Source organism: Erinaceus europaeus, chromosome 4 (assembly GCF_950295315.1).
Source record: "Erinaceus europaeus chromosome 4, mEriEur2.1, whole genome shotgun sequence".
In the NCBI taxonomy this organism is placed as follows: domain Eukaryota; kingdom Metazoa; phylum Chordata; class Mammalia; order Eulipotyphla; family Erinaceidae; genus Erinaceus; species Erinaceus europaeus.
This window is the reverse complement of record NC_080165.1, coordinates 48084808-48097312: the sequence shown is the minus strand read 5'-3', so window position 1 is coordinate 48097312 and position 12505 is coordinate 48084808. Positions and strand designations below refer to the sequence as shown.

Here is a 12505-nt window from a genome sequence, read left to right as displayed (position 1 = left end):
GTGTCTGGCGGTAGCGCAGCGGGTTAAGCACACGTGGTGCAAAGCACAAGGACCAGCTTAAGGATCCCAGCTCCAGGCCCCAACCGCATGCAGGGGAGTCCTTTCATAAGCGGTGAAGCAGGTCTGCAGGTATCTAGCTTTCTCTCCCCCTCTCTGTCTTCCCCTCCTCTCTCCATTTCTCTCTGTTCTATCCAACAATGAGGCCATCAGTAACAACAACAATAACAACTACAACAAGGGCAACAAAAGGGATTAAATAAATATATATTAAAAAATAAAAAAACTTGCTCAACAATTTGTTTGGCTTCGTATGTTAACTCTCTTTTCAGTCACCAGGTTCCAGATGCCATCAGGATGCTGGTCAGGCTTCCCTGGATTGAAGACCCCACCAATGTGTCCTGGAGCTCAGCTTCCCCAGAGACACACCCTACTAGGGAAAGAGAGAGGCAAACTGGGAGTATGGGCCGACCAGTCAACGCCCATGTTCAGCGGGGAAGCAATTACAGAAGCCAGACCTTCTACCTTCTGCAACCCACAATGACCCTGGGTCCATGCTCCCAGAGGGATAGAGAATGGGAAAGCTATCAGGGGAGGGGGTGGGATATGGAGATTGGGTGGTGTGGAATTGTGTGGAGTTGTACCCCTCCTACCCTATGTTTTTGTTCATTAATCCTTTCTTAAATAAAAAAAAGAAAAGAAAAGAAAAATAAATCTTGATGAGAGAGAAAAAATAAATAAATAAAACAACAACAACATGGGGTTAGGGGATACAACGTAATGGCTATGCAAAAGAGTTTCATGCCTCTGGCTCTGAAGTTCCAGGTTCAATTCCCCGGCCCCACCATAATTCAGAGTTGAGCAGTGCTTTGCATTCTCTCTCTGACTGTCTCTGTATCTTTCTCCCTGTAGCTTTTCTCTCTTCTGTAGCTTTCTCATTAAATAACTAATTAAATAAAATACTTTCAAAAGAATATGAGTGGTCCGGGAAGTGACGAAGTGGATAAGACAGTGGATAAGGCATGAGGTCCTGAGTTCAATCCCTGGCAGCATATGTATTTTCATTAGAAAATTTTAAAATGATATAATACAAAATAGACATTTAAAATATTTATTTACTTGTGAGAGAGGGGAGTACAAAGAGAGAGGACAAGAGCATCACTGTGGTATGAGATGCAGGAGTTTGAACTTGGGACCTCATGCCTGAGGGTCTAATCCACTGTGTCTCCTCCCAGGCCATAATATAGAATTTTAAAGCTCAAAAATTGTGGTTGATAGTTGTAAGCATGTAAAGTGATGGGTATCTCATTAGTTTGTAGTAGTTATTTCAAATGACTCAAATGACAGCAAAGGACATTATACGTATGTACAATTCTAATTATCTTGCTTTCTCTTAATCACTCACACATATACACACACACACACAGGGAGTGAGAGACTTGAGCACTGCTCAGCTCTGGCATGTGGTGGTGCTGGGGACTGAACTTGGGAACAAGAGCCTCAGGCATGAAAGTGTTATGTAGCCATTATGATAGCTTCCATCCACCTCTGTCTCTTCTAGTCACTCCTAAACAAATAATGAGTTCTAGTCATAGTGTGTTTCCTAGGTCTCATGATTTTTATTTTATTGTAATTTTTAGCCATTGCTGGGACTTCACCACTCTAGGAATGAGTACGTTTCTTCCCCCCTCTCCCCTTAGGTAGAGACAGAGGTGAAGAGGCAAAGTGATGGTGAAAGACACCGCAGCACCAAAACTGCCTCCAATGTGGTGTGGGTCAGGCTCAAACCTGGGTCGAACACATGCTTGAAAAGTCCAATGCTTTATTCACTTTGCCACATCCCAGACTATAGGGATTCTCCTGTTTTCTCAGAGATGATAGAACCTATAAAGCAGTGTGTCTAATGAAGTTTCTCTTGCACCTTCTTGTCCTCTACTTCCCTACTAGAAGTGATCAAGAGAAATGTTGTAATAAACTACATTCCCCAGAAGAGTGAGTTACACTTGTAGGAAATGGAAGAGAGGAAAAAGAAAAGTAGTATATGGCCTTGCAGAGATGGTAGAAAAAGGAAGTGCATCAGCAGACAATGGCTTCCACAACAGGAAAGGCCCTTAATTTTCCTTTTCAGGAAAAAACATTAATGCTATCCAACTCTTTTGGAAGTGAGCAAATTCTTTCCTTTCTCCTGTCCTCAAGTCTTAACTAGGGGAATGACTTTTAATATGTGGTAACCTGTCATTCATAGGCCAGAAACAGAAAAAAAATATGTTCTTGGTGGTTGGTCAAGGGAACCTAGAGGAACCCCCCCTTTTAAAAAAATTTTAAGTATTTTTATTATCTGATTTTTCACTGGGGTCTCACACATACAGGATCCCACAACTACTGGTGGACCTTTTTTTTTTTTTTTTTTTTTTTTCCCAATAGAGAGAGAGAGAGAGAGAATGGGGAGAGGTTGGAAAAAAGAAGCAGGACACCACTGCCCCATGGCTTGTGAAGCTTCCCCTTTGTAAGGTGAGTTCACATGTGTTCAGGGGCTGAAACTTGGTCTTCACACATGCTATGGCGCATCTTCTACCAGGTGAGTCATCTCTCATCTCCCATTCTTTAATATTCTGCCCAGGAAATGACAGATTTGACATTATATTTTCAGAAAGCTAGTTAAAACTGTAACAGTGGGGGAAGAAGTACAGACTTTCAGTACGTGGTCAAAATATCAGGAAGTCTTGAAAACATTTCCTTGTAATGGAGTCATCGGGTCACTTGGGTGGACATTTCTGTCAAGCGGAGCTTGTTCTAGTGGGTCCTTTCCAGTGAATGACACAAACAAACAAATCGTACAATATTAAGCCACATCATTTGTTTTCTGATTGTGAAATGAACACAAGACAACGATTTCATTTTAGAAAGCAGGCAAAGTTAAAAAAAAAAAAAAGACAATCGATATGAAAAAAAATTTTTTTTTGCCTCCAGGGTTATTGCTGGGGCTTGGCGCCTGCACCAGGAATCCACTGCTCCTGGAGACTCCCCCCCCCCTTTTTTTGTTGCCCTTGTTGTTTTATTGTTGTTGTGGTTATTATTATTGTTATTGATGTCGTCGTTGTTGGATAGGACACAGAGAAATAGAGAGAGGAGGGGAATACAGAGAGAGGGAGAGAAAGACCTGAGACCTGAGACCTGCTTCACCGCTTGTGAAGCGACTCCCCTGCAGGTGGGGAGCCGGGGCTTGAACTGGGATCCCTGTGCTGGTCCTTGCGCTTTGCGCCACGTGCGCTTAACCCGCTGCGTTACCACCTGACCCCTTAAAAGTATGTATTTTTAAATTATCTTTATTTATTTGCTAGAGACAGCCAGAAATTGAGAGGGAAGGGGGTGACAGAGAGACGCTTGCAGCCCTGCTTCACCACTCATGAAGCTTTCCCCCTGCAAGTGGGGGCCAGGGTCTCGAACCTGGGTCCTTGCCCACTCATGGGCGCTCAACCAGGTGCACCACAACCTGGCCCTCCAAAAAATGTTTTATTTCATTTAGTGAAAGCTTCCAATCACAAGTCTGGGTCTTAGCTCGGTGAACTTAATTATATAATCTTCTCCACAATTGTTGCTCGAACAATTAATGCAGCAGAGTTTTAGAGGGGCCATAGGACTTTGCTTTGAAAGGGCCGAAGGTGTGATCTGAATCCGGGTCTGTGCCTTTTCACTTCCCAGGCCTGCACAGCCGCCACGGCTCTCTCTCTCTCACCCCGCACTCGATTGTAAGTCAAATCTAACAGTAGCTTCTCCAGCAAGTTAATTAATTTCAAGGAGGAAAAACCAAGGAGTGGCAAGGAGAAGGAAATGTCTACGAATGACGGAGGGAGCCCTGGGCTGACTTTTCATTCATTCATTCATAGGCTAGAACTGGGGAAAGAAAACTTTTTTTTTTTCTTCTCTAAACTCAAGTCAAAACAAGGACCTGAACAACGCAGCTTGGCCGCGTGCGAGACTCAAGAGGTGATTAACGTGAAGGGCAGGGCGGGCGAGAGCTTGGCGACTAAATCCCCGGAACAGCTGCGGCGTTCGGGGCAGGTGAGAGCACGGCGGTCGCTGGCTCCACGCTGCCCGCCGGCTCCCAGACGCTTCCTCACAGTCTGTCTGTCTGCATGGCCGGGGTTCTCCGCGCGCTTCTCATGTCACTCCCCCGTGTTTACGCGGCCCGCTGCTGGGCACCCCGGACGCGGAACACCCCTCCGAGGGCAGAGACCCAGCTCCAGCGCCCTCTCGGCCTGCGGGGGTTTCCCGTCCGCGAGCCGCGCGGGGAGGGGGCCTTTGCCCAGCGCTGCCCTCAGGCTCCGCGGCGCCCGCCGGCCGCACGCTCCGCGCGAGGCGGTGTCCTGAGGTGACACTGGCTGCGCGGCAGAGGCGGCAGGCGCCGCCGATCAACTAGTTCGCACCGAGGATTCCTCTTGGTGCATGGCCCAGTTTTTCCTTTAGGACCGGCTCCAACCCTTCCCTTTGCTGACACCGCCCCCTGTGCAGCGGCTCTGCGAGGCCTTCCCTCCCGGAAGCCTCGTGTTCCGTCCCCGCCGCCCGGGTGCGGAGGACCCCGGGGGCGCGCGCGATTCCTCGATTCCACAGGCGGTTCGCGCCGCGGGTGGGGGCGGGGCGGGCGGGGAGGGGACCGGCCCCCGCTACCTGGGGGCCTGGGCTGGGCTGGGCCGGCGTGAGGAGTTCCTAGCTCGCGGACCACACGCTCAGCGAGCCAATCCCGAGCCAGCCTCTAGCTGTGTCGCACGCGGGACACGTCCAAGCATTTGTTGGCAGGGCTGGTGAGGGGGAAGGGGGTGGGGGTGAAGGGAGGGGAGTTGAGTGACAGGTTCGCGGGGCAGGCTGGGAGTTGTAGTTCCCAGCTTCCGTGGCCATAGCCATTTTGTAGTCGGGGGACTACAACTTCCAGAAGATCAAGGGGATCATTCTAAGGTGCCCCGGGAATAGGCTGCTCTCCCCGGGGCCGGGCGTCTTGGGGCATTCGAACCCAGCAGCCTGGCTGCAGGTAGACTCGAGGGCAGTGGCGGGGGCTAGTGTGGCGACTGTGGGTTGAGAGGCAAGCTGGGGAAAGGGGTGAGGTGGAGCGACCGAGCGTGCCATGCATTGAGCTAGGGAGCCTCGCTCAATTCCACTTTTAAGCTCGGCGTGGGAGCGATGCCTAATGGGTTGTCCAAGAAGGCTTCTTCGAGGCCTCTTGGGTGTCTAGTCGACCGGGCTGCGGGCGTCCTCTGGACTGGGCCAGGGGCGGTCGGCGCCACGGTAGGCACACGCCTGGTGGCTCAGCTGTGGGAGTTTTCGGCTGGCGTCCGGCGGGGAATTACCCGAGGAGCCCTAACTTGTATAAAAGCAGAGTCCATTTAAAGTTGGGCAGGATAGCCTCTCTCTCATTGGCTAGGAGGCTTGGAAAAAAGAGACTCGGCGAGCCCTCGCTGTGGTGCTGCCGCCGCCGCCGCTGGAGTTGACTCTTCTGCTCGTACTGCTGCTGCAGCACAAACGTGACTTCCAACATTTTTAAAATTTATCTTTCCTTTTTCTTTTCCAAGATGTAACTACAGATCAGACACTAAGGACCTTCACGTTTCGCTGATGTAGTTTTTGGAGGAAAAAGGGGGGGAGTGAAGGGCGTCGTTTTTTTTTTGTTTTTTTTTTTGTGTGTGTTTCGGGGGAAATTTTCCATTATGAGTGTTTTACTAAAGTGAATTTTTGTTGTTGTTGTTGTTTGCTTCGTTCGTCCTTGGCTATTTTTTTCCTTTCCAATTTCGGATTTATTTCAAGACGAATCGGGCTTTTGGGGGAAGAGGAAGAAAAGTCGGATTACAAGATCAACCACCACCAACAATAAAAACCACCAGGATATTTTTTTGCAAATTTTTGACGGCTTTAAATTCATGAAGCAATTGTCCCCTTTTGCAATCACCATTTGGATCTCAGAATGAGCAAGGAAAGACCCAAGAGGAATATCATTCAGAAGAAATACGTAAGTGCTCCTAACAACACATCCTTTGACTTGCAGTTTTAAGCAATGACTGTGAATGTCAAGTTTATAGATAATTCTGCAGCTGAGGGGGTTTAAAACACATTGTCCGATAAGGCTGTTTCTTTATTTTCTGAAAGAAGGCTTTTCAGGCAAAGTCGTGCCTGCCTAGTTTGGATGAAAAACCAGACTGGTGTAGAGATATCTCAAGTGAATAAATTGACCTCGAATGACACAACCATAATCTAGTTTTAGATGAAAGGCAAGGGATTTTGGTGGAGCTTGGGGGTGAGAAGGGGGCTGCGGTAATGTAACTAAACTGCATTCTCGGGCAGATTTGGCCCCGTATTACACTTTGCATGCAAATGAGCCTGCTATTATTATTGATGTTATTTGGGAAATCGTGTGACGCGTGTGTGTTGGAAGCCCTTTAAGTTAGAATCCAGGGTCCGATTATGGCGATCTTAGTCTCTGCACTAGCACATCAAATTTAATGTATGTGGTCGTTTGGGCTTATCTGGTTCTCAACATAAACCAGTTGGGAATCGTGTTACAGAGAATGCATTTGTTGGGATTGACTTTAATAATGGGACTGGTTTTGTTTAAAAATTCATGGTTTCCAGTCTTAGAGGAAAAGACATAGTATTGCTAATGTTTTTAAGTTGGATGTGTAAATGCATATGTGAGTGACTACAAATGATTTCAGCTTACTGGTCTTCTGAAATTGGTTGATTATTCAGATATTCAAATGGTTTGGAGTAGTTTAATTTGTTTTGTGCATGGTATAGCTACGTTTTGATTGGCATGGGCAGTGTTTTGTTTTGTGTGTGGTGGCTTTTTTTAAGTTTGGGGGGGGTGGGAGTGAAAAGAGAGACAGGAGGATTAACTAAATATGCACTCTGAGTGATCAGTGATTAGCTGCATGCTTTAAGTCAAAGAACCTATTAAAAAAAAGGCCAAATGAGCCTATATGAGGGATAATACAACGTTATGAGAAAGTTTTGACTTGACTCAACAAATTGGTGTTAATTCCCCCCCCCCGAACAGTGTGATGTATATATAATGATACATATTTGGAGCACTGGGTTTGTAAAAAACATTTAATGGAAAAGCTGAGTGCCTCTTCTACAGGGTTGATCTTAATCTAGACACGTAAACTCCAACTATGAAAGAAATGCAAGGTTAAATAATCAAACCCAACTTAAAAAAAAGCTGCTCCCTAAAGAATTTAAGAATTAAAAAAGACATCCGCATTGCAGAGGACTGGATAGAATGCATAGGACTAGTTTAAACTCGGGCTATAGAAACTGCAGGAAGACAACCTTGCTTTGGAGTGTGGACGCCTTCCCGGTTCTCGTCGTCCGATTTGGTTGCAAGCCACAAAGCAAAAAAGGGGTAGAACTTGGACGAGAACCAGTCCCGTCCCCCCCCTCCCCCTGCACGCTGCCTCTCCACCCCCTTCCCAGGCTGACCCCGTCGCTGCTGCTTTAAGTTGCAAGCCCTGCGGTTTTTTTTTTTTTTTTTGGCTGTTAGCTAGGGGCGGTCGGCGTCCAGCGACAAGCCCGCCATAGGTGGTGGCCGCGGGAGTCTGAGCACGAGTTACTCTCCGGGAGCGGAGCCCGTGTTCCGGACGTGCTCGAGCCGGCTGTGTTGGGGAGGGAGCGCGGGGGTCGCGGCGGGCTGGGTCGAGGCGAGCGGCCACGTGCGCGGCCTGTAGGGGGCGCGCTTCCGGCTCCTGAGTCCCGGCAGGCGCCGTGGGCTGGTCCGCCGGCTGATGGGTGAGTGGGTGGGGCGCGGGGGCGGCGCACCCTACTTGCCCGGGGGAGGGGCGCGACGCGGCCTGCGGGGGCAGGGGCGTGGCGGGGGCCGCTGGGCTGCAACGGGGCGTCCCCCGCCGCGCTCGCTGCGGTGCCTGGCGGCGCTTCCCCGAGGCCCTGCCCGCCGCCGCCTGTGCAGTCTCGAGAGCAACAGGTTAAGCCGGCGAGACGTCAGCGCGGCCCCCTCTCGCTCCCCCCTCGTCCTTCCCGCGTCTCGCGCGGGCCTTCCCTCCCGTCCCCCTCCCCTCCAGCCCCCCGCTCCCGGTTCCCGGACGCTCCCTCTCCGCGTTCTGTTGTCATTGTGACGTCACAAAGGGACGGGCTCGGGTGGAACTTCTCCTCCTCCTCTGTGACGTCAAAAGTCGGGCGGGAGGTTCCAGCGTGGTGGGGCTGCCTGGGGTTGCTGGAGCGGAGTGGAGGCGGGGGCCGCTGCGGGGGAGGAGGAAGAGGAGGATGAGGAGGATGCGCAGGGTTGCTGCCTGCCGCCCCGGAACGCCGCGCTTTCCACCAGGTGAGCGCTGGGAGCCTTTGCTGCCCTAGCCAAGCGCCCCTGACCCAGCTTGGATTCCGCTTAGGGATGGGCAGTAGGGAGGAGACGCGGCCTTACTACAGAAATATTTTCGTTCCCACTTTTGTCAAGTTCGCTAATTGTGTGGCATTACTCAGTGGAAGCTGTGTGTCTTCTCACCAGAGCTTTAGAAAAGCAGAGAAATTTCATTTCGGCAAAGAAGGCTTGCTTTATAGGTGGACCATATTGCGGATTTGGCCACCATGTCACTTTGAGTCGTGTTTGGGATACCTTTTCTAGGTGATGTGCAGCAGCAAACTGTTGCTCTTTCTGGTAGCTTTGCAGCAGTAGCACTGGGGGCTCGGGGGCGCTCCTTGGCTGTGTCTTGTCTCTGTACTGGGGACTTGGGTGCGGAGTAAGGAAGACGTGTCACTGATGGCTGTGTTTGGAAGAAGAGTATTTGACCTTTGAAATTTCAAAGGTATTCATTCCTAAGCATAGTTCTTCTAAACGAAGGAAGAGGTTGGCAATAGTCAAGTTTCGTCTGATATAAAATGGAAATACTAATATCTGCTTTTTCAGCTTCATCTGTAAAGATCATTGTATGTTAAAGATATAAAGTTGTATGTTTTTTTTCTTTAGTGTAAGGTGGTGTTATTTCTTGGGTTGGTGAAAAGCAGATCATTTCCTATATTGGTCTCAAAAGTTTTAGGTGCCCGTGGCATTGCCATTTAGTTTTTCATTGCACTAGGAATGCAGAGTTTGGGGGTGTTCTTGTAGGTGGCAGGCTTTGGGGAAAATGATTGTTATGCTTTATATTAAATGACATCCTTGAGAAGTTAATAAATTGCAATACAATTCTGTCTTAATTATGCTGGGCATGATTCCCACTGCAGTATCTCAAACAACTGAAAACATTTACCTTTTAATCTCCAGCCCACTTGAACGACGTACATTGTGGTATGACTTGCTCTGTCGGTATTTTCTGCCATTTCTGTTCATTCCAGTGGAGACTGGTTTGTTATTCCTAGGGGCAACAATAAATATGATATCAAGGCTTCAAAAATCACTTGACCCTTGATGCTTTGCAGCAGGCGTGAGTTTGAAGTAAGTCTGCCACCTGAAGCTCATTCATGTAATTTAGTAGGAAGACATTTTTTTTTTTCCGCTGTGCGAGAATATTTATTTATTTCAAAGCTACTTTGATGGTGGCCAGGTGGCGGCGCACCTCAGGCCTCAGCGCCAGGGCCCAGGGGCAAGGCACCTGCGGGGGAGCTGGGACGCAGGTCTTTCTTCCTCTTCCCTCTCATTTCTGTCTCCACCAAATAAAGATCTCGTTATTCGTTGTTGCCTTCGTTGTTGTAGTCTTGTGGTTATTGTTGTTGTTGACGTCGTCGCGACGCACTCAGTCCTTTACAAGACAGATTTCTAGGCCAACTCAAGAAGAATTTGTACTAGTAGGTTGTAAGTTTTAAGTATCTAATTTTTTTATTCAAAATTGCACCATGGTTCCAAAAACCGGAGAAAAGTCCGTTAAAAGAATTACTACAAGGGAGTCCGGCGGTTGCGCAGTGGGCTAAGCGCAGGTGGCGCAAAGCGCAAGGACCAGCATAAGGATCCCGGTTCGAGTCCCCAGCTCCCCACCTGCAGGGGGAGTCGCTTCACAAGCAGTGAAGCAGGTCTGCAGGTGTCTCATTCTCTCCCCCCTTTGTCTTCCCCTCCTCTCTCCATTTCTCTGAGGATCCTATCCAACAACAATGACATCAATAATAACTACAACAGTAAAACAAAAAGGGCAACAAAAGGGAATAAATAAATATTTTAAAAAATTACTACAGATATATTTTTAAAGTTAAGAGCAGAAATAACTGCTAGAGTATGGTGGTAAGATGAGCAACTCCCGCCACCGAATACTTCCTCAGTTTTACACCCAACAAGCAGGCTATTTTACTGTGTGTGTGTGTGTGTGTGTGCGTGTATGTGTGGTGTTTATATACATTATTTAATTGTATTTTCCCGTTCTTGAACTGTACTTATGGCTTTGTTTGTTCCTGTCTCTAGTAGTGGGAAACATTTTTTCTTTGCCACGGAAATCTAGGTATTTTAGCAGCTATCACTATATAAAGATAACATGGAACGAATACTTTCAAATTAAAGAGTCCAGAGTGTGTCACTAAGTTTTAAGAGAAAAATACATTGTGCCTGGGGAAGTAGTGTAGTGGTAGAACTCTGGACTTGTAAGCATGAAGTTTCGTTTCTGGCACCACTGTTCTGGCCCTTCTCCTAAATAAATAAAATGAAAAAAGAAGAACTTGTGTACAGAGGTAAACTAATTTAGTTACTGTTACTCAGGCTGCTTACTGTAGTTTAAGTATCTGATGTGTGTCCACATAGTTACTGGCCTAAATAGCCATCTTAGAATTCTTTGCTAAGGTATACTGACTGGGTGGCTGTTTCTTCTCATGGTAGGTTAAACTATTTCCTGTTGCTGGGCTGAGGGCTACTGACTTATTTCCAAGTATCTTAGAAATAACTCTACTGTTAATATGTATTCTGCTCTAAAGGTTATTTAAACTTACCTCCTTCAGAAAGAGAAAGGCTCAGGGAGTATATAACTGGTGTGTGTTACTTTCAAAGTAGAACCATTTTCTTCTCCTCCTTTTAGGGATGCCATGGGAGAGTCATAAAGTCTTAATACCTTGAAATACTGGGCAAAAAGCTAAGCTGGAATATTTCTAAATTGAGTGTTTTGTCTTTGACATCATGTGTCTTGAGGACTGTTGACATTTTTATTTTAAGTACTAAAAAGTTTTACAGTCTAAGAAATATACTTTTTGTAATTATGGTTGTGTTGCAATCGTCGTGTTATCAGTCCATGTGTAAGTATCCTCCAGGAGTCTAGTAACAGCTCACCTGACAACCTACCTGCCCTATTGGCTGTGAGATTCCAGCACCAAGCTTTTGGCCTGTGGGCAGCCTCTGTCCCCTATGGCTCTTACCCTTGGAAGGCTTGCCAAAGTGTCATTTGTTTGTTTCCAAATCAGGTTATTCCAGTTAGACTTCTTAGTGCAATTACAGCTAAATATTATGTAAACCTTTGAGTGAGTATGAAATGAGAGTTGATTTCTATGAAACTTAAATTGGATGTTTTGGAAACATTCCATAAAAGTGAATGACTAAAAAATTAGGCCGTTAAACTAGATATGGGCCCAACATTTAAAAGATTTAGGAGAAATGTGATGATTCTGTACGTATAATGACTTTGTAACTGATTCTCTTTATGTAAAAGATTTGTTTATCAACAGGAGAGAACTGGAGCATCACTCTGGCACATGTGTTGCATGAAACCCCATGTTTGAGAGTTCAGTATTTTATCCACCATACCACCTTCCCAGTTTGCCCACCTGATTTCTCTTTTAAAAACCAAAGTTCAGGAGTTGGGTGGTAGTGTAGTGGGTTAAGCGCAGGTGGTGCAAAGTGCAAGGACCCACCGAAGGATCCCAGTTCGAGCTCCTGGCTCCCCACCTGCAGGGGAGGGGATCACTTCACAGGTGGTGAAGCAGGTCTGCAGGTGTCTGTCTTTCTCTCACTCTGTCTTCCCCTCCTTTCTCCATTTCTCTCTCTTATCCAACAATGACGACATCAATAACAATAATAAACAAGGGCAACAAAAGGGGAAATGAATAAATATTAAAAAACCCCAAAGTTTTTTTTCCCCAGGAAACAAAACCTTCCCAAGAAATAAAAAAACATAACATGGGTTAACATTGAAAGTACATTTTATGTTTAAACGGTAAAGTATCATTCGTTTCTGATTCAGAGTAAAATCACTGAACATGGAACTGAACTTTGAAAGTGTTGGTTGGATATTCTGTCTCCTGGAGTTGACTTCCTGTTTCCAGCACTGCTTGCTGGTGACTTTTAATCTTTATTATTCTCTTCTGGAATAGGGAAGGGATGACCCTTGTTTTACAGATGTTGATCCTACTCCAGGGGACAAAGAGTCACAACTGTGTGAACACTTTGACTATAACTCTGGGCCCTGTATGTCTCGAGGTTTCTTTACATTTCTGCTACAGATTGCCTATTCTTGAGATTGCTACTGTTTGCAGACATACTTGGATGGCCAGCCCAACACTCAGTCCTCAAGAAAGCATTAGCAAGAGAGGACCCAATCAGTTCTGAGTA

The 12505-nt window shown here is 46.9% G+C and overlaps 1 protein-coding gene across 1 annotated transcript in view; it reads left to right on the top strand.

The window, feature by feature from the left end:
• The first annotated feature begins 4932 nt into the window (after positions 1-4932).
• JARID2 (jumonji and AT-rich interaction domain containing 2) overlaps positions 4933-12505 on the top strand; it is a 278157-nt gene continuing 270584 nt past the window's right edge. Inside the window, exon 1 of the mRNA XM_060189331.1 lies at positions 4933-5995. Coding sequence (XP_060045314.1) covers positions 5951-5995 — 45 coding nt within the window. The 5' untranslated portion in view covers positions 4933-5950. The remainder of the gene's footprint in view (positions 5996-12505) is intronic.